Source organism: Branchiostoma lanceolatum, chromosome 11 (assembly GCF_035083965.1).
Source record: "Branchiostoma lanceolatum isolate klBraLanc5 chromosome 11, klBraLanc5.hap2, whole genome shotgun sequence".
Lineage (NCBI taxonomy): Eukaryota > Metazoa > Chordata > Leptocardii > Amphioxiformes > Branchiostomatidae > Branchiostoma > Branchiostoma lanceolatum.
In genome coordinates this window covers 8,260,747-8,281,175 of record NC_089732.1, presented here as the reverse complement: position 1 = coordinate 8,281,175, position 20,429 = coordinate 8,260,747, and the positions used below count along the sequence as shown (strand labels likewise).

Below are 20,429 nucleotides of genomic sequence, written 5' to 3'. Positions count from 1 at the left end.
TATGATTAGTTGTAGTTCTATTTCAGGTCGCAAGAGGACACTTTTGAACCGTAAACTGCAGGTATAGTGTGGTCATAAGTGAAAGTTCATGGTCAGCTGTTTGGTTTGGGAAATGAGTTTGTAGGGAAGGCTTGGGCGGTCTTCTGCCGATTCAGGATTGTTCTGGAAACCATCTGAGTCACAAAGTGCATGATAAAGGTAAGGAAAACATCAGTGGCATGATAGTAAGTTCATGATTGTGATTTCAATTTTCCGTTTCCAACTCCAAGGTATAATGTCCCTTCCACCTCCCCACTGACCTTCATTCCCCTTCCCTCCTTTGCCTTTCCTTCTTTCCTGAGAAGAGAATGACTTAGTGGGCCTTTTGAGAAATTCAAGAAATATCTTCTTATAACTTATCTATTGCTCCATGGTTGACAAAAGTGAAAGTGACCTCAGTCCATCAAATTATGTTAAACAGTGATTGTACAAGAACAGTTGGTTAGATCAGAGACCTACAAATCTTTGTCTTGATATCCTTATGACCTTGAAAATGGAGGTATTGTTTTCGGTCTGTTTGTTTGTTTGTCTTGGTGTGTGTTCAAGTTTGTTTCAGCAGTGCATTATGATATAATTATTCAGGTGAACCACATAAACTTACCTGTTCCTGTCTCTTTAGAGGCACAAAATTGAATGAAGGTCATGCACTCACAGAAATCAGTGAGTCTTTTAAGGAACGTATACCAATAATTGTTACCATGTTGTCGTTGGGAGAGCTATGATGTGGTACAAAGAGACCGTACTTCACTTACATAACATTACAGTCTTAGTTGGGCGAACTTCAGTTCAAGGTATCTGATAGCATAGGTAAATGTTATTGTTAATAAATACACAAAAATAAAGAAATTTACACATTCGATTTCTTGTTTTATTTATCAATCTTGGATACAGATGGCGTATATATCATATGGCCTGATGTTGCTTCAGAAAAAATGCCCCTGTCTCTAATTATCTTAGCACTTCCATGATGGGGTCTGTACCAGCGCAGTGGTTGCCACACTGGGAGGCTGGTTACCTGCGGACCGCCTGCCTGACCGTGCTGGTTGTCGTGGTCGTCCAGCTGGTGGTCAGGTTCATCCGTGCGTTACTATGGAAACGGTACATGCTGAAAGTCCTGGCCCCGTTCCCAGGAAACCCTACACACTGGCTGTTTGGTCACATGAGAGAGGTGAGGCGCTCTGATTTCTATACAAGGACGTTAACAATTCAAAGTTAGGCATGCACAGTAAAATGCATTGTAGGCCCAGAAAGGGTAGCCTGCTGAGGTAGCCCTCCCTGTCTAGCCTAGCTCACCTTTTCCGGAAACCGACGTCATTTGCTCCATCATTTGCTGCTGTTGTAATCAAACTCCTGCCATAACAGTCACCAAGGGGATTTTGACTTATGATGATGACATCAATGAAAAGCCTCTTTTAGTTAGAAATAATATCCAGAATGATTGATTTTCCTTCAGCTCGGAAAGAAGCCAAGTCCATGTCTGTTTCAGTCTATATAATCTGAGGCCTGTTCCAGGTACGGCCAGATGAAACCGGTTTCACCATTGTGCCACAGTGGGCAGCGAAGTTCAAGTTCGCCTTCCCCATCTGGATCGGACCGTTCCGAGTCGTTCTCAGCCTGGTGCATCCCGACTACATCAAGGAAATTGTCAACTCACCAGGTAGGTCAGGGGTCAAGGTCGGATTCAAGGACTGGAAAGTTTAGGACTCTAGACAATATGTTTAAGGTGTCGAGTTAAGTTCCTGTGATGGTAAGAAATTTGAATATTTGACACATTGATCATTTTTGCTCAGAAGTTTCTCCTAGCTGGTTGTAAACGATATTGCTGTCATTTTTGGTATAAATGGAAAATATTGTCATTAATCTGATCAATTCTTTTTCACAGAACCGAAGGACAGGGTGTCGTACGCCTGGCTGAAACCATGGATAGGTGAGCAGCAAATTATTACCCCCCACTTTTAGTAATCCTGATTATCATATCATTACCAGAACAGCAAAATTCTGAATGCAAAGTATTACATATACTGTATATGAATATATAATTTGCACATTCACACAAAAATGAATTTGAAAAAATACTGTTACTGTAGCATTGTTCTAAGACTTTCCCCCATACTGTATTCAGGTGATGGATTGTTGGTCAGCGAGGGACAGAAATGGTTCCGCAACCGGCGCCTTCTCACACCGGGGTTTCACTTTGACGTGCTGAAGCCTTACGTCAAGGTCTTCTCAGAATGTACCAACATTATGCTGGTAAGTGTCTGTTTATATGAATTAATGAAGGAAAGAAAGAAGGAATGAAGGGAAGAACAGTAGTCACTTTTATGTTTGAATTCTCAATGTCTAGAGAAAGCAGTGTTAAGTGTGTTTACCTGGCACACTTTTTCACCTTTGGGTGTGTCACATGATGTTTCAGGGCAGGTGGGCAGACCTGAAACACCTGTGGAAATGTCACACCTGTTCACCTGCACAGCTGATGCAGCTGATATACCTGTGTTTTAGGACAGGTTGGCAGTCCTGGCTGACATGTGGAGATGTTGCACCCATTCACCAGATCTAGACACAGACTGTGAGATCATTTGGACACAGACTCAACTAGCAGGAAAGAAACCACTAATGATTGGTACATACTATAGACCTCCATCGGACCAGGGCAATAGCCTGGATGAACTGGACAAGTCCATAAGTAAGATGGGACCTAAAATTAACTCTGACAACGTGATCATCCTTGGAGACTTTAACACACCTGGTATAAATTTGGATGCTAGCACTACAGATAACACTCAGAGCAATTCAGGACAGGCACAGAAGCTACTGCACTTAGTGGATAACCATGGGTTATTCCAAACAGTTCAAGAGCCCACTAGGAATGGTAATCTCTTGGACCTGGTCTTAGTTAATAACCCAAACATAATCGAAAAGACCACAGTAGTTCCTGGAATAAGTGACCACGACATGGTATTGGTGGATGTCAACCTTGCACCCAAACAAAACAGGAAACCCAAGAGAAAAGTGTACATTCGAACTAAAGCTGATGAACCGGCCATCAAGAGTGACCTAAGTGATTATGCAACGAACTTTAACAAACGAACCGAGGATATGTCCGTGACACAGAAGTGGGATGATTTTAAAGACAAAATAAAGCACACGATGAACTTGCACATCCCTAGTAAAACAACATCAAGCAGATACAACCTGCTTTGGTTCAACAGAAACCTAAGAAGGCATTGTCGTAAGAAACAACGTCTTTACAACAAAGCTAAGAGAACAGGGCGAGAGGAAGACATGAACAAATACAAGAGAGTTAAGAAGGGCGTACAGAAAAGCATAAGAGCAGCACATTCAAAATATGTGGCAGACATACTGGGGGAAGCCATAATTGACAAACCCAAAACATTCTGGTCATACATAAAAGGCCTAAGAAGAGACCTTGTCGGCGTAGCCCCTCTAAAGATTGGTAATTCCATTGTCAGTGATAGCGAGAAAAAAGCAGAGACACTCAGTTCACAGTTTAAAAGTGTGTTCACAGAGGAAGACACAACAAACATGCCAACTCTGGGACAGCCCTGTACCCCTTCCATGGAACACATAGTGATTTCCCCTAATGGTGTCGAAAAAAAGCTCCAAGGTCTCAATCCATCTAAAGCATCTGGTCCAGACCAAATACCTCCTTGGTTCCTCAAAATGACAGCCACCGAAATAGCACCTGTGTTAACCAATATTTTCCAACACTCGTTAGACACAGGAGAAATTCCCAAAGACTGGAGGGATGCAAATATATGTGCCATTTTTAAAAAGGGAGATAGAGCTGTCCCCGGCAACTACCGACCTGTATCACTGACCTGTATATCCTGCAAACTACTTGAACACATTATCCATAGTCATGTCATGAAACACTTAGAAAGTTTCAACATATTGACTGACTACCAACATGGATTCAGAGCAAAGCGATCCACAGAAACACAGCTTATATTGACAGCTCACGACATAGCTGGCGCACTGAACAGTAAAAAACAGGTAGATCTAGCAATTCTTGATTTTACTAAAGCTTTCGATAAAGTCCCACATAGCAGACTCATCACTAAACTAGAGCACTACGGAATTCAAGGCACCACACTAAATTGGTTGAAGGCTTTCTTGACCAATAGGGAACAGACGGTAGTGGTAGAAGGCAAGGCCTCAGCTCCAGTTAGAGTTGCGTCAGGCGTACCACAGGGAACTGTTCTGGGACCGTTACTCTTCCTCCTGTACATAAATGACTTACCAGACCAGCTTGATTCAAATGTTAGGTTATTTGCCGATGACTGCCTGTTATATATAGAGTTGTCCACACAGAGTGATTCACAGCTTTTGCAAGAAGATTTGAACACACTCGAAGAATGGCAAAGCAGATGGCTAATGCAGTTTAATCCGGAAAAATGTTATATCATGCATATAACAAACAAACGAAACCCAATTGTAACCACCTACCAGTTCTGTGGACAGGCTCTAGCAACAGCAAAGAGCCACCCGTACCTAGGCGTTACATTAACAACGGGGCTAAAGTGGAACACCCATATCAACAAAGTAACAACTAAGGCTAAACAGACATTGGGAGTGATCAAACGTAATTTGTGGGCATGCCCAGCAAAGGTAAAATCACTTGCATACACGTCTCTAGTAAGACCAAACCTTGAATATGCTGCAACAGTTTGGGATCCATACACAAAGAAGGATATAGATAAACTCGAGAGGGTGCAGAACCAAGCTGCCAGATTCTGCACGAACAACTATGAAAGGGGCGCCAGTGTAACAAAAATGAAAGCAGACCTGCAATGGATGTCACTTGAGGACAGGAGAACAATGTCCAGACTTTGCATGATGTACAAGATGACTAATAAACTTGTGGACGTACCGACTGATAAGTATCTAATGCCAGCTCAGAAGAGGACCAGAAATAGTCATGCTTTTAAGTACCAGAGTTATCAGCCAAGGATTGACGTGTTCAAAAATTCGTATTTCCCGAGAACCATAGTAGAATGGAACTCGTTGTCATCAAGTACTGTAGGAGCTTCATCAATAAGTAGCTTTAAAGAACGGTTGCAGTCAGATATGCAAAGACTAGGTGTAACAGACCGTTCGGTGTAATATGACCAGCTGCTGCCGCGCCGCGTGCCTGCGAAGCTGGTGTGTTACGCCTGATGGCGGTTATACCGGCTATATAGATACAGATACAGATACAGATACAGATACCTGTATATTAGGTGATAACAGCTGGTGCAACTGTTTCTTAACAGGACAGGTGGGTAGACCTGGCACCTGATACACCTGTTCTCTTGCGTAGGTGATAACAGCTGATACAGCTGTTCACCTGTGTTTCAGGACAGGTGGGCAGACCTGGCACCTTATACACCTGTTCTCTTGCGTAGGTGATAACAGCTGATACAGCTGTTCACCTGTGTTACAGGACCGGTGGGCAGACCTGACGCCTGGCACACCTGTAGAGATGTTCCACTACGCCAGTGCGATGACACTGGACAGTCTGATGCGATGTGCGCTCAGCGTTCACTCCAACTGTCAGCGGGACAGCGACGGGAGTCCGTACATCCGCGCCGTGTACAACCTGACGAAGTGCGTGATGGATCGAGGCCGCTACCCGCCATTTCACATTCCCCTCATCTTCCACCTCAGTCCAACTGGCTTCAGGTAAGGAGCACCTAACACTGGCACTTAAGATCTGAGAAGACACAGAGGATTGGAATAATCTAGTCAATCTATTTCGCAAGGGTTTCATCCTGTTCTTTTGTTTGTTTAATACTTTAGTTTTACTTTTATTTAGTAGAGATCTGAATATCCACTGCTTTTACCAGGTTTCGAAAAGAGTGTAAAACTGCCCACGACTTCTCTGATGAAGTCATCAGAAAGAGGCGCGCTGAGCTCCAACAGAAATGTAATCAAAACAACACAGTGATGAACAGCTCTGGAGAAGGAGGCAAGAAACGATACCTGGACTTCTTGGACATCTTGCTACAAGCTAGGGTACGTTGTTATCTTTTGTCCAAGTAAATATTTGAGTAATCTAACCCTTCTGACAGTAAACATCCATCCAGTAATTAAATGTACCCGTAGTATAAAAATGTGGTTCTGATGAAGTATAACAGTAAAATATTTGTGTTTTTCTGTTCAAAGCTTTATCTTTTTTGATTTTTAATAGGAGGGGTATAAAAAGCTCAGTTTTTCACAATGGGATAAGGCCACAACAATTGGATTTCTGGGTTGACAGAATTTTAGAAAAAATGCTAGATTGGAAAATCAACATGAAAACAGAATCTCAGAGGAAAGTTTGTACTTTGGTGCACACAGTTTCAGGGAGTGAACAGGGTCAGGTGCAAGTTTTCACCGAAGCAGTCTGTTTTGAAATTGTCCTCGTGCTAAAATTTAAAAAAAAATCTGTTAACCAAGAAATTAAATTGGTGTGGCCTAAGTCTCACTTTTACCGGCTATGCAGATCAGCTTGTTTGACTTTTTGTCTTACAGATTTTTCATCATTCTAAATGGGAGGATAATATCAGAGAATAGACAGGCATGGCACTGAGTGAAATGCTTAAGAAAGACAAAAACAAGAAGAGTGGAGAAAACTTGTTACCAGATCTTCTGTGCTGCTCCAACGGTCAAATTAAAGCAAGAACAATTTATATAGGACTGTATAATGTCCTTGGACTAAGGGATAGCTATAGATGAGAAATTGAGTTGAGATGAGACGATACTAAAAAGATCAGTGTTGTTTTCCACGTATGGCGTAGGATGAAGATGGGAAGGGTTTGTCGGAGCGTGAGATCCGTGACGAGGTGGACACCTTCATGTTCGAGGGTCACGACACCACGGCCAGCGGTGTGTCCTGGATATTCTACAACCTGGCCAAGCATGCTGCGTGTCAGGACAGGTGCCGCGCAGAGGTGGACAACTTACTGCAGGGTAGGGCAGAGGTCAAATGGTGGGGTCTGATTTAGGTTCATGATAATAATAATTACCTTTACTGTACATTCATGCCCTATCAGGCTAAGTACTAGCATACAAATTACTCTACAGTAGTAAAATAAAGTACAATCATCTAGTGACAGGACTTTTGATACTGTCTAAAACATAGGTTCTAAAACTACTGAAATACATATAGGTTCGGCATCTTGTCTCTGTGATGTTGAATAATTTTTATGTATTATGGGTCTGTTTAGAATAGAATGGTCAAAACGCATTAAAGAAATGAATTTTTCAGTACTAGTCATAGATTTATAGTGAGGAAACTAAATGTAATATACTCCAATATTGTAAAGTATCTATTTGCATGAAAAAGAAAAAAAAATGTGACAGTTTAATTTGAAACTGTTCCCTAGGGAGGATCTGTCCAAGCTGCCCTACACTACCATGTGTATCAAGGAGAGTCTGAGGATGCACTCCCCTGTCCCAGGTGTCACACGCCTCACCACACAGCCGCACACCTTTCCTGACGGGAGGAGCATCCCTGCAGGTGAGTACACAACTATTAAAGCACCCAATTGACAGTAATTGAGTAGAGGCCAACAGTTAATGTCAGAATTGCCCAATGAATTTCAGTACTGTACTGACAGTGAATGAAGAGTGAAAAGAAGCATAAATACTCAACAGTGATGCTTCAGTATGACAGTAAAAGCTGATTTACTGAAAATTTACTGAAATGATACTGTTAATAATCGATCAGTCACTTAACAGTAAATTTCAACTCATGGTTAGACTTTGTACAACATAATTGCATTTGAGAGGGGAACAAAGTGTTATGTTAGACAGTCCAATACTACATGTATGCACATGATGCTAATTCTAGTTGGCAAGACGCTGTGAACGTTTTCCTGGTGTAAACATGTTCAAGGATTTCTGTCTGTCCCGTGTACAGGTGTTTCTGTGAGTATTGGAGTGCACAGCTTACATCATAACATCCATGTCTGGGGGGACAATGTCATGGTGAGTGTATTGTTATATTATTATGATAAATAATGCTTGTCAATGTAGCAGCCATAGCTTTAGAGGCATAGGCATAGGCAACCACATTAAACAGTCCTGTCCATTTTTACACAGTTAACCTCACCCTATCCTGAGCAACCACCTGTCCTCAGCAACCATTTTTCCTCGGTCCCTTGAGTGGTTTCTGGAGACAGGTTTGACTGTATTAACATTGAAAATTAAAGTATGTTTGGTGTTACATTCCTTGATGACATGCTCTGAAACCCAATACTCCATTCCATCTGTACAGGAATTTGATCCTGAGCGTTTCTCTCCGGAGAACTCCAAGGGCCGTTCTTCCCATGCCTTCATTCCTTTTTCAGCAGGATCAAGGTAAGACTAGAAATTTTATTTCTATTATTGATACAGAAAACTTCCTAGGAACTTCTTCATTAATGGAGAGTCTTAGTGTCTAAAGATTGCAGATCAGAGTTTCCCAAGTAACTATAAGTCCGATTGTACTTGTGTTTGGTGGCTTCTAGCCTTTAAAGTACCATCCTCCGTAGTAACTGCTGGCTCAATCTTTTTAACAAGGTTAACAAGCAAAAAGATTGAGCCAGTGGTTATTACAAAGGATGGTACACAGGCTAGGTTAAGCTTCACAAATAACTTACAAAAGCCTGGCTGGTGATCATGATACACAGATAAATTGATGTTACAGCATCGTGCGTACTGGAAAAACTTTTTAGTGTACCTCACTGGAGTAAAAAAAAAATTTTTTAATCCGGACGAAAGATGATGATGATTGTTTGTTTGTTATGGATGTTAAAATTCTTATGACTGTTGAAAAACTTGCAGATGATATACACTCTATTGAAACGCACCAATTTTAGATTTGTTAGATTTAGATACATTAAACATTTACGAATTAATTTTCCATTTGTGTTCCTGATCAGGAACTGCATTGGCCAGCACTTCGCCATGAATGAGCTGAAGGTCGCCGTGGCGCTGACGCTCCAGAGGTACCGGCTGGAACTGGACGAGACCAGACCTCCGTACCGCGTCGCTCGGCTGATCACCAGGACCAGGGACGGCCTGTGGCTGAAGGTTTACCCCAGGGGGGCAGACAACTAGGGGACCCACATGGGAATACATGTATAACACACCCACGTGGGAATTTTTGTATAACACACGTTAGAATAGAACAGACCCAAGTGAGAATACATGTATAAGAGACTCATGTTTAAATATCTATATAACAGACCCAGGTGAGAATACATGTATAAGAGACTTGTATTGAAATATCTGTATAACAGACCCAGGTGGTAATAGTCATAAAATGAGATTCATGTGGGAATGAGTGTATAACACTGACCCATGTTGGAATACATTGTATAAATGATCTACCGGTACACGGATACTGAGCCCATATAGCATTAATTTTTGTAGTTCTTAGAGTCTGAATCTTAGCTGTCTTTGCTCACCTGACCAACGTGCTGTTGAATAGGACTTTAAGCCATTGGCCATTGTTGGCACTTGCCAATTAAAGATGGGAAATTTTCATGATACATGAAACCCATAAAATTTGTATGCTGCACACAGGGAGCATCTTATAGAGAAGCAGGACCTTGATTTTTATTAATGCCAGTGTCTGATGTTTTGAACTTTGATGTGTTGAATATGTATTACTGTGATGTGTTAGGCAGGCAAATGGGAAAATGTATGTTAAACTACTCACTGCTGTGGATTAATCCATTGACAGGTGATCAACAAAAGGATTTAGTTCCTCATAGGATACTGTAAATGCATGTAAGTTTGCAGTGGTCTTAAAGCAGTTTTTGCGGTAACCTGTTCACCGCAAACTTAGAAATGCTTGTTCTGTCTTCTGCTCGCCTGCCACCTAGTTTCAACCGCAAACTAAGAACTACTGCATTTACATAATTTGATTATCATTCAACCCAAGAAGTTGTTTGGATTGACATCAGCCTGGGTTTATCACCATTGCTGCTGTGCTGTATATTATGTGTCCATGCTTTTTTAGCTGATATAATGACAGATGGACAATGTAACATTTGAAAACACAATGTCTGTCAGAAAAAGAGACAAAAGATAATGGAGTGATCATGTAAACCAACATTTTTGTGTGATTGAACCTACAATTTAGCACAAAACAAGTTGCAGTTTTATGAAAATTACAACTGTTGTTTACATTTCTTACATAAAGTTACCTTGGTTATCATTTTTACCACCACACCCACACCCTTACCAGTTCATACTGAGAGCTTTTCTCAGGGAAAAAACTTTTAATATAGTCTTTTCCACCTAGTGTAACTGCAATAGTTGATGCTAGTATAACTGCAATAGTCTATGCATACAATGACTATCATAAGCTGAGATTCAGGTGTACATGTACAGGAAGACACAAATGTACCCAGACAACTTTTAAGATGGCAACACAAAAGACATTATAACACCACAAAAATATGAGTTATGATTTTCTCCCCATTTTCCACCCCTGTAACCAATAACACACTTGGTGTGAAAATACTACCTGAAAGGGAAATTAGTAATATGCTTCTAAATGTACAATATACAAGTTCACTATTGCAAATAGTGGAGAAGAAGAACTATTGGACCACTTCAAGTCAAGGATACAGATTGACGATTTTCTGACAACTTTAAGATGGTGGAAACATATGCAGCATAGAATAAATAAGCGGCTCTTTTTCAAACAAATATTCATTTGTTTTGAGATTTTCTCCCAGTTTCATGCTTCACAATTGTCGCTGGTGCAATGGCTGAGATCTGGGGTACTTAAATCCGCCACTTTGAAAAACAGTGGGTTTGTGAGATCTCTAGTGCAGCATCCCCAGGTAAGCACAGTTTAGACATACAGGAGTGCACTATACTGGGGAACGTTGGGTTGGAGATCTGTTTGGACGTATTTTTTCAGGGTGGCGGAATTATGTACCCTGGTGGAATTATGTTTAACTTAATAGATTTTAATTGATGGCAGGTTGCATGTCAAGATAGTCCACGATAGCTTGGTCTGTGGCGTGGTCCTGCGGGAACTTTTTCGCCTTGTCTCTGGTGTTGGCGTCGCATCCCGCCTTCACGAGGAGCTGGACCAGACCGATGTTGTTCCGCATGGCGGCGAGATGGAGACACGTCTCGCCCTTGTCGTTCGCAATGTCCCGTCGGCAGCCGCTGGCTAAGAGGATGGAGGCGATATCCTTGTTTTCCTCTTTCACAGCGTAATGCAGGGGAGTGTCGCCATCTACATTCTGGGGAATACACAGAAAATTCAAGTTGTAGCTTCATTGATTAAATCATGATAGATCATTGAATCATTTATATTGGTTATTGAGATCATTGAAAGAACTTTGGGAAATTAATAGAATACCTTTGAGATCCTTGATGGTTCACTAAAATATTGTTTAGAGACCTGCCAATAGACTGATCCCATCCCCGTACACCTCCGTTAAAACAGAAATGCAAAATGAAAATACAAATATTTGATGATCACACGGCCACTCTCATTGGTTATAGCGCTAATTGCCATTCTCTCATTGGTTGAACAAATAGTTGTGAAAGCCAGTCGGTATCTGTAGAATCTCCTTTTTTTTAAATTTCTTTTATCATTAAATCATTCATTCATTTATTGATATTTATTACATTTCTGGAAGGATTGACATAACAGGTGACTATCACCTTTTCAAGATGTCAACCCAGAGACCTCAATGTAAGGTTTGATCCACTCACAACGGGAAGGACCCCTAGTCTTTCGAGAAGTGTGGTGAGTTATTTAATATGCTGGAGGTGTGACTCTCCTCAAACACAGGACCTCCATTTAACGCCCTAACTGTGGGACGTCCCTAACCGAAGCTATTAGTACCCATTTTCACCGCAGTGAGAGAAGTGATGAAAGTTGTGTAAAGTAGCTTTCCCAAGAGCACAACATTGGGGCACGTTAATTAGGGTATCGTCAAGACCCTTAATTCTGTGCCCCATACTCTAACCACTATGCCATACGATGCCACTTTATATTAAGGATGGAAAGTTCAAATCTTAAGAGTCCCTGACCTTGAAGTTGATCTTGGCCCTGCTCTGCAGGAGGATCTGCACCAGGTCCTCGTTCCCAGCCTGCACCGCGGCGTGCAGCGGGAGCTCAAAACAACTGTTGGGCAGGTTGACGTCACCCGGCGGGTCGCACTCTTCCAGCAGCGTGCACACCTGAAAACCGAATTATGCAAGGTCACGGAACAATCTTCACAAAGCTATAACAAGGAGAGTAGCATGCTTTTGTGTGACGTCGCTTTTTAATACAAAACGTCAAGAGTTCGAATCCAGGTGGTTGTTGTCTCTCGCCCAACTTGAAAGGGCTACATATGTCTGGAATGTCTTTCAACTTGAACTTTTAAAAAAATTAAAAGGGCTACATTTCTCAGGACAAAACTTCATACAGTCATGGTCACCCGCGTTCATTGTACTTGTGGACAAGAGCTGGGGGCATTTCTACGGAAGGTTGAACTTATACTGTGCATACCGCCCTTCCCTCTTAACGATTTTCCCAATGTATATTGCCAAACTCAAAGAGAAAACAAGACAGTCAACGAAAGAACACCAATCCTGTTGCCGAAACCACGTCGCGACAATAGTATTAACATCATTCCTGTACTTTAAACCATTTGAATAGTAGCGACGGAGATTCAGTAAAATGATAAGGACCATAAATCTTCCTCTGGCAGGCCCTTTGTCTACCTCAGTACAACGAACCTGATCTTTCTGCCTCCGGCAATGGCAAATTGACAAGATCGCGCACGTAAAGCTTCCATAATTAGCTTTAACGCCCTGCGGTATTTTCGATAATCACAGGTTAAAACACGTGAGACACTCATGATCATACTACAACAGAAGTTGACATCAAAGACTCAACTTGTACTCTATGAGATTTTCTGCCCCCTGTGTCCATAAGTCGCTCCTACAACCATATCTGGAGGTTACTATTATACTAGCATGAATACAGGCAGGTATTTAATAGGAGGTTAACATGATCCAAGGCGCCTTTTTTAATCTACAAAATTAGAATATTACAAAAAATCACAATGTTTACTGAACTGTGTTTTGGCAGTCGCAACCCAGCAAGGCAAGAAGGTTATATTTCAATACCTGTGGACATCATAACTCGATACTTTTATATGATACTTGGCCAGGGAAAGACACCTAGCGGCTTTCTACAATACTGCAGCAGAATTCGAAGTTATGTTGATGTGACTGAGATATGGCCGCCAGTCTTACCAGCTCCTCTTTCTGCATCTTGACGGCGAACATCAGCAGGGTGTCACCCGTGGTGGGCTGCCGCCAGTTCACGTCTGCGCCTGCGCGAATCAGCTCACGGACGATGTCCAGGTGGTTCTTTAGTCCCGCCTGGTGGGAAAATATCAGACGAACTTCAATAAGATAGACGGCCGTCATTCGTATCAACACCGCTTTATGTATCTTCAAGAATCTCATCTTGAACTCACTTCGTTCTGAAGCAGGGTTCAAGTTCACTTTACATTCAACCTGTGTATAGAGACCACAGGGTCCCATACTTTTACTTTTTTTTCAGCTTGTGCCGCCTAAATAAAATAAAAACATGACAATACATGCCCATGTACTTTGCTTAAAAAAAGGTATATACAATCTGAAAAAAAGCTGCTTGTAAGAAGCTTTTTCGGAGATTGTTTATTTCTTTGTTATGAGTATGTTTATTTATATATATCGGTATGTGGCTAGATCTTGTCCCACCTATTCTTAGATCTAATCAAGATCTAGCCTGGCCTATAGGTGGGACAAGATCTAATCAAGATCTAGCCTGGCCTGTAGGTGGGACAAGATCTAATCAAGATCTAGCTTGGCCTGTAGGTGGGACAATATCTAATCAAGATCTAGCCTGGCCTGTAGGTGGGACAAGATCTAATCAAGATCTAGCCTGGCCTGTAGATGGGACAAGATCTAATCAAGATCTAGCCTGGCCTATAGGTGGGACAATATCTAATCAAGATCTAGCCACATACCGATTATCATCTTTAAAAAAATCAAGTTTAAAAACGACTCAAACATTGTAACAAAAAATTCCATTGTCGGCACGAATTGTGATTCAGAACGAACCTGCCACAGGAAGTTAAAGGCCTTCCCGGCGTACACGCGGTCAAGTTCGAGTTCGCCTCGGCTCAGTTTCCGAACTTTGCCGAAGTTGCCCGAGTCCACGGCCGCCCACAGTTCCTCGACTTCGTCCTCGTCGTAAACCAGCGAGGAAAGTTTTCTCTGACGAAAGGCGGTCGCTCGCTCCCCCATCTGTTTGTCGTACTACCTCCGTGGATGATGTGAAAAGAACCTACGAACAATTTGTAAACAATTAGCACCTTTGTCAAATCTAAGAAGATGAAATGTTGAAGCGGAGAATATCTGAAATATTCTTTTTTTGCACCCGTACGTCTTTACCCGCCGCCAGTGGCATGAATTGAACCGCCTTGGAATGAATAGCAGGATTCTTGAAAAAAATAAACATTTGCAGCGCCTCTTGGATCAAACAAAGGATAGAATGTGTGCCATAGTTCTTTGCCCTAGAAAGAATGTAAGGTGTGGGAGGGAGGTAGGGAGGGGATGGGAGCGGCACATATCAGTATTAAAAGCACGTGCGAACAAATGACAGCTCTGACTGGGGCTCCCAAACAAGCCAATGCGTGCCTTTTCGTTGAAACCCGCTAAAATCGTGTCCGTTTGGCCAAAGTTTTTCTAATCTCCAAGCATATACTTGACTCAGTCTCACTGTTTCACATGCGTGCTTTTGCGGCATGTAGCACATCTTCCTAGGCATTAGTGCGCACCTATATTACTCTTCACCTTTTGCAAAAAAGACGCACTACGTAAATGCCGCCAAACACGCATAAGACATTGAAACTGGGACGGATCCTTACATCTTCTTAGCGATTTACAACAGCAAAAATCCCGGAATTAACAACGATAAATGATTTACCTGTACTGTATGCAAGCTTACAGCAGGCCGGCTCCTATGATACTAATACCTCATGACTAGACTGTTCTCATACGTGACAATAATTGAATAGAACCCGTGAGGTCCCACGTGAAAAGCCATCTTTGACACAGGTGTGTCTGTACGGCGTTTGTGATGTGTTGGGGTGTCATAGCCGTAAATTATCTGGGGATGGACCCTCGGGCAAGACGATAACTACTACTGTCTGACCTACAATTCTAATGCATGGCGATTGGCGAGCACTATGAAATACCACCGAAACAGTTATGTGGGTCTACAATAAAAGGCACGGTATAAACTAGCTGATCTACCACACCCCGACCAATCGATCACTTTGAAACTCAGATTCGAATCAGCCATGACCCTATAAGTTGCGTTAACGACTAAATCTGACAAAACAAACTCGCCAGTGATATGCTGGAAGGTGTCAGCTTTCAAAAGATGTTTTCAGATTGACAATTTTGGCACTTTGGAACTGATAGAAGGTATCCGCGATTTAACGTTGAAAAAATAGTTTCAACTACTTTTCTTTAAACGAGTTTCAAAGCGATTGATTGGTCGGGGTTAACCAGTAATGATTAGTGCATCTGATGATGATATGTGCGAGTCAAGGTCGCATTTGAAAAGGTGAGATCTGGCAGTTCCAAGCTTTTTCTGTCCGTGCGTTTACTGCATAGCTTGTTGTAGACAGTTAAGTGGTAGAACCACAACATATTCACTGAGAAATAGCAACATTTCGCGTCCTGGGGGCAAAACAAAAATGACACACATTCAAAACAGTCAGCTGCTTTATGATACTTACAACGTGTGAAAAATACACGACAGAATGTGATAACGCTAGCTTCAAGCTGTTGTCTTAGCTTTCACAAACAAATCATTATCTAGTAAAGGTCTCCAAGGGACCATCTACACGCCTGAAACTTGTTTGTTGCAAAAAGGTTTGAGATTTTATAATTGAGTGAGCAGCAATTACCCTCCTGTGGTCTAACACAAGGGGTACGGGTTAGAACGCCGTTTAATTGAATATAGCCAGTGCGACCTAACTCGAGGCCATTTGTAAAGCCCTGTCACACAGCAATCACTCCACCGACGAGTCTGTAAGCTCTAAATGACATTTTCGGCAATAATCACGCGATTTTTAGGGATCGGCCGACGTTCGCAGGTCCTGAGCTAGCCCCGTCCAATGTGAATAGATTTTCAGATAAAAAATACACTCAGACTAGCGATTTTTAAATCCGAGACCTTCTAGCGATGAACAAAATCGCGCGTCCGAAGCTCGTCGGCTACGTGCACGTGACAGGGGCTGAACCAAAGGCGTCACCTGGTGTCCTTGTTGTAACCTAGCGAGGACATGGCGCAGTCACATTCGGTACGATTTTCTTTTGTCAACAAGGCCATGACAGAACCGATTGTCCATGATAATAGTCTTCTCCGTTACAAGACAGCTGAATCTCATACCACACACCCAAGACTGCCCCAAGAATGTCCTCAATTTGTCGTTAACTTATCGTACAACGAATTCGTGACCGTCGGACATTTAGCTTAGTGATAGACACAGGAGGAGCTAAACTGAACGCATATCTTAATCTTAAGATTCAACCGTCAAACGTATTTTGCTACAGCCAAATGTTGACGTGCATATGTGTACATATGCAGACAGGGGTAGCGCCTCTTCAGTTAGCAAGCTATATGATAAATCACCATGACATAAACAAAGCTTAAGGGCAGTGTTCTTCCTTTCACCTCTGTGTATACTAAATCATTATGTCCACAAATATGATTGTAGTCCAGTACACAACTAAGGGGTGGCAATGGTGTAACTACACTACTCGATTTGTGACCAGATTATAAGATACATGTATACAATGTACAATGATTCACCACTTCAATCATACTATACTACTAGTTGTATACTAGTACTAGATTGTAGAGGGCTGTCAAGATATGAGATATACTAAAGACAAACACTGACCTGTTGTTTAAGGTTGTTAACACTTGAAGACAATCCAGTATCTTCCGTATGAGCAAATAAAGATCGGCCGGCTGTGATTGTAACCTGGCACAGGTAAATAATGAAGGTCCTTGGCACAAGAACTACTTTCTCAATGTGACAGACTTGTTCTCAGGAGCGACCATCTTTGGAATAAAGCAGTTTCCCCACACAAACTGCTGCTCTGTGGAACGGGAATAATGGTGAAGAAGTGCTGGGCAGCTCCAGAGGGTATAGTATGCGGCATCACAGGTGAGTTGCCTGCGGGCATAACGCTGACTGCGTAGGGGTCAGCAAAGGTGACACGTGACTTAAAAGCGCGGGGAGTTGGACACGTTTTATCACCAATTGTAAGGTAGCTCATGTGGCACGGTGGCCTTTGTTCTGGGTTATTGACTTAGAACATGGAGGTACTGAGTTTGAATCCCCAACAGGTCCCAATGTTGTGCCCTTGCTTTGGGAAAGGCACCAATTTCCTCACTCGACTTAGGTGTAAATGATTACCTAGCAAGTTAATGAACCCACCACACTTATCGAAAATAGTGGGGTGAGTGGATCAAATGATAATCTGTCCGGACATGTAGCTTGTGCAAACCTGGTGTGTTACCACATGAGTATTTACCGTGTGAGCAATACAAGCAAATAAACAAACAAACAAAATCATAACTTTCTTCTGGCTATCACGCGTTGTATCGTTGTTTATCGCTGTTTTCCATAAACTTCCCATAAATTTCGCAGTCGGGAACGACGGGCTGGAGGGAGTGGTGAACAGGCTCTGCTTGATGAAGCGCTGGGGCGGCGAGGAAAGTCGGCGGCGTCGTGTCGTTCCTCTGCTCGGAAAAGGCGTCGTATATCACCTGCGTGGCCATGGCCATACCCGTAGACGGAGCGTTCCGTCTAAAGTAGGGAACACCAAAAAAAAAACACCAGCAAAACTGCATATAATGTCTCGTATATTTAGGAATAGATGTGCAATAAACATTTGCTACACTGTGTCTCATACAGCATAGATAATAGTCAACTCGCAGCTACCCTCGACAAGCACTCCCTACGTTCACGAGCTCGAGACCCGTCACGGTTATATACTCTCCAAGCAGAGGTTGGTGGGGGAGATCGTCACCGTTTTATCATATGCCCCCTTTTTTTGTCCGCTCGCCCCACCAACTTTAACTTTCTGGGGTTGGTGGGGTGAGCGGACAAAAAACGGGGCATATGATAAAACGGTGACGATCTCCCTCACCAACCTCTGCTTGGAGAGTAACGGTTATAGTCCTTAATTCTGTTGCCCGGCCCATGTGCCGTCTTTCTGTATATGCTTATCTATTCTATCTATCTGCACCAACTTTTATGCCTTTTTGCTTTATCTGCCTGGGTGTATCATCTGGCACCGGTGTTGTACAGGTGCTACCTTTAGTTACAGGTTGACCCTCACCTATATGGGTTTTTATTATGTTTATGCGAAATATGATACAACATTTCGCTCCAAAACCCTGCGGACGCCCCCCCCCCAAAAAAACTTTAATTTGTTTTGCAAGTTATTTTTCTTATACAAAACGTCTTGAATACCCATATTCATCTTCTCAAAAGGGTCCTTTCACGCCCTCTCACTCAGTCACTCACTCACAACGCTCAGGAATTAGGCATAGCTTATAATAGCTATTTTGATTCACCGTTAATCGTATCCAACTCGCCCTAATTCAATGTTGACGGTTCTTGGTAAATTTTGATAGAACAAGTCAATTTATCATTAAGCGTTGCCGGGTCTCTTGAATTTACGTATACTGTTAAGCGTTGCCGGCCATCCTGAATCTCATAGACCCTCATTACGGTTCATGACTGGGCCTATCGGAAAGTCGGGGGTCAAAAATCATGGTAAATGATTACCAGTCAGCAAATTCTTCCAGTGGTCAGCAAACTGGCAGACCTCCTGTTTGCTTTAATTTCAGGCGCAGAAGTACGCCCATCAGCTTCCTCCTCACTTATGCTTCAAACCTTCCCCGGCAACATGAGTTCTGACAAGGTCGCTCTCGTCACCGGAGGTACCCGCGGGATCGGCTACGGGATAGCCCAGGAGCTGGCCAGCGCAGGATACAACCTCATCCTGGGGTACAAGCAGAACCATCAGCGTGCCGAGGGCTCCAAGGCCGAGCTCGAGGAGACCTACAAGGTTCGCGTGTTCCTGGTCCCAGGAGAGACGGAGGAAGAGGCCACGGCGGACGCCTACTTCGCCTGCGTCGATGAGAACTTTGGCGGCAAGCTGACGGCGCTGGTCCACAACGCCGGCGGTTTCCATGGTCCGCTGCCCGCCAAGCCAGATGCTAACGGCAGCTGGTTCGCAGGCTGGGAGGCGTACGAACACTACCAAAACATGTACCCCAAGTGCTTCCTCCGGCTGATGGAGAAGGCCGTGACACGCATGGAAGACGGCCGTGGCCACGTCGTCGCCGTGTCGGGAGTCGGCTGCAACAGCAACACGAGCCCCAGCCTCCCCTACTTCACCCCGGGTATCGCCAAGTCCAGCATGGAGTACATGGTGAGGCACTACGCCAAGGCGCTGGCGTCCAGGCGGATCACCTGTAACACCGTCATCCCGGGAATGATCGAAACAGAAGTTTGGGATCCGGTCAAGGAGAGGATCGGGAACGACGGGCTGGAGGGCATGGTGAACAGGCTCTGCGGGATGAAGCGCTGGGGCACCCCGAGGGAAGTCGGCGGCGTCGTGGCGTTCCTCTGCTCGGAGAAGGCGTCCTTCATCACTGGCGTGGCTATACCTGTAGACGGAGCGTTTCACCTCAAGTAAGATACCCGGAAAGCCAGCATAACCCGGGGTCAACGACTAAAGGCAATAAAGGACATGTTGATACATAATGTAATGCATAGTCCGTTGAATAAATTTATGACCGCTGATCGCGTAAAGCTTTTTTTTTTCGTTTCAAGAGTGTTGGTATTGTCATACCTGTTTTGGTGTCGATTACTTACTTATACTTAACTTACGTTTTGGTGTCGATTACAAATAACATAATCCTCCCCTGACGAACAAGCAAAGCTGTCCTTGGACTTTGTTTCCATCTTTGGGTTGTGTTCTTAGTAAAGTAGGTCACTCGTATTGGAAGTGGCACCTATAGGCATTTAACGACTAAAACAGGTGATTAATTATTAAAGAGGTTCCAAAGAGTAACGTCGATGTCTATGGTCCCAAGAAAGATATCTAAATAACTAAGGCTCAGTGTGTTCTCAGCACCATTACAACAGCCCCCTGTAAAGCTCACTTAAAGTGCTGTATGATTAAAGCTACATAATTAAGGCCTTGTTGATTTGATTATATGGATGACATCATCTGGGAACCCCAAAACTGATGTGAGCATGCAAATAAAATGAAAAGTTTGTCTTCATTATGAAGGTTGAACAAAT

The 20,429-nt window shown here is 43.0% G+C and overlaps 3 protein-coding genes across 4 annotated transcripts; 2 read left to right on the top strand and 1 right to left on the bottom strand.

Moving 5' to 3' along the window:
• Positions 1–29: 29 nt before the first annotated feature.
• Positions 30–10,212, top strand: LOC136444966 (cytochrome P450 4A2-like). The gene is made up of 12 exons (XM_066442769.1): positions 30–198; positions 997–1,207; positions 1,552–1,696; positions 1,922–1,966; positions 2,162–2,289; positions 5,483–5,721; positions 5,886–6,054; positions 6,819–7,009; positions 7,407–7,540; positions 7,943–8,010; positions 8,300–8,382; positions 8,946–10,212. Exons 2-12 carry the CDS (start codon positions 1,004–1,006, stop codon positions 9,121–9,123), a joined length of 1,584 nt encoding a protein of 527 aa, XP_066298866.1. The 5' UTR covers positions 30–198; positions 997–1,003; the 3' UTR covers positions 9,124–10,212.
• LOC136444967 (26S proteasome non-ATPase regulatory subunit 10-like) lies at positions 10,108–17,476 on the bottom strand. 2 transcript variants are annotated; one of them, XM_066442770.1, is made up of 5 exons: positions 17,001–17,476; positions 14,143–14,368; positions 13,288–13,416; positions 12,073–12,222; positions 10,108–11,273 (listed from the first exon to the last, which is right to left on the bottom strand). In XM_066442770.1, exons 2-5 carry the CDS (start codon positions 14,326–14,328, stop codon positions 10,992–10,994), a joined length of 747 nt encoding a protein of 248 aa, XP_066298867.1. In that variant the 5' UTR covers positions 14,329–14,368; positions 17,001–17,476; the 3' UTR covers positions 10,108–10,991. The 2 variants fall into 2 exon arrangements, with proteins under 2 accessions (XP_066298867.1, XP_066298868.1); XM_066442771.1 differs by lacking the exon at positions 17,001–17,476 and adding an exon at positions 15,011–15,707.
• Positions 17,477–18,683: 1,207 nt separating this feature from the next.
• On the top strand, positions 18,684–20,120 carry LOC136445469 (enoyl-[acyl-carrier-protein] reductase [NADPH] FabL-like). The gene has a single exon (XM_066443513.1). The coding sequence runs from the start codon at positions 18,895–18,897 to the stop codon at positions 19,816–19,818; it is 924 nt and encodes a 307-aa protein (XP_066299610.1). The 5' UTR covers positions 18,684–18,894; the 3' UTR covers positions 19,819–20,120.
• Positions 20,121–20,429: the final 309 nt, after the last annotated feature.

Excerpts from the sequence above, each read along its gene's own strand:
- LOC136445469 (XM_066443513.1), top strand. The coding sequence starts at position 18,895 with ATGATTACCAGTCAGCAAATTCTTCCAGTGGTCAGCAAACTGGCAGAC.
- LOC136444966 (XM_066442769.1), top strand. The coding sequence starts at position 1,004 with ATGATGGGGTCTGTACCAGCGCAGTGGTTGCCACACTGGGAGGCTGGT. Across the intron at positions 1,697-1,921 it reads GGAAATTGTCAACTCACCAG|AACCGAAGGACAGGGTGTCG; the intron begins GTAGGTCAGGGG and ends TCTTTTTCACAG. Across the intron at positions 5,722-5,885 it reads CTCAGTCCAACTGGCTTCAG|GTTTCGAAAAGAGTGTAAAA; the intron begins GTAAGGAGCACC and ends TGCTTTTACCAG.
- LOC136444967 (XM_066442770.1), bottom strand. The coding sequence starts at position 14,328 with ATGGGGGAGCGAGCGACCGCCTTTCGTCAGAGAAAACTTTCCTCGCTG. Across the intron at positions 12,223-13,287 it reads AGATGCAGAAAGAGGAGCTG|GTGTGCACGCTGCTGGAAGA; the intron begins GTAAGACTGGCG and ends TTCGGTTTTCAG. Across the intron at positions 11,274-12,072 it reads GGGCCAAGATCAACTTCAAG|AATGTAGATGGCGACACTCC; the intron begins GTCAGGGACTCT and ends TGTATTCCCCAG.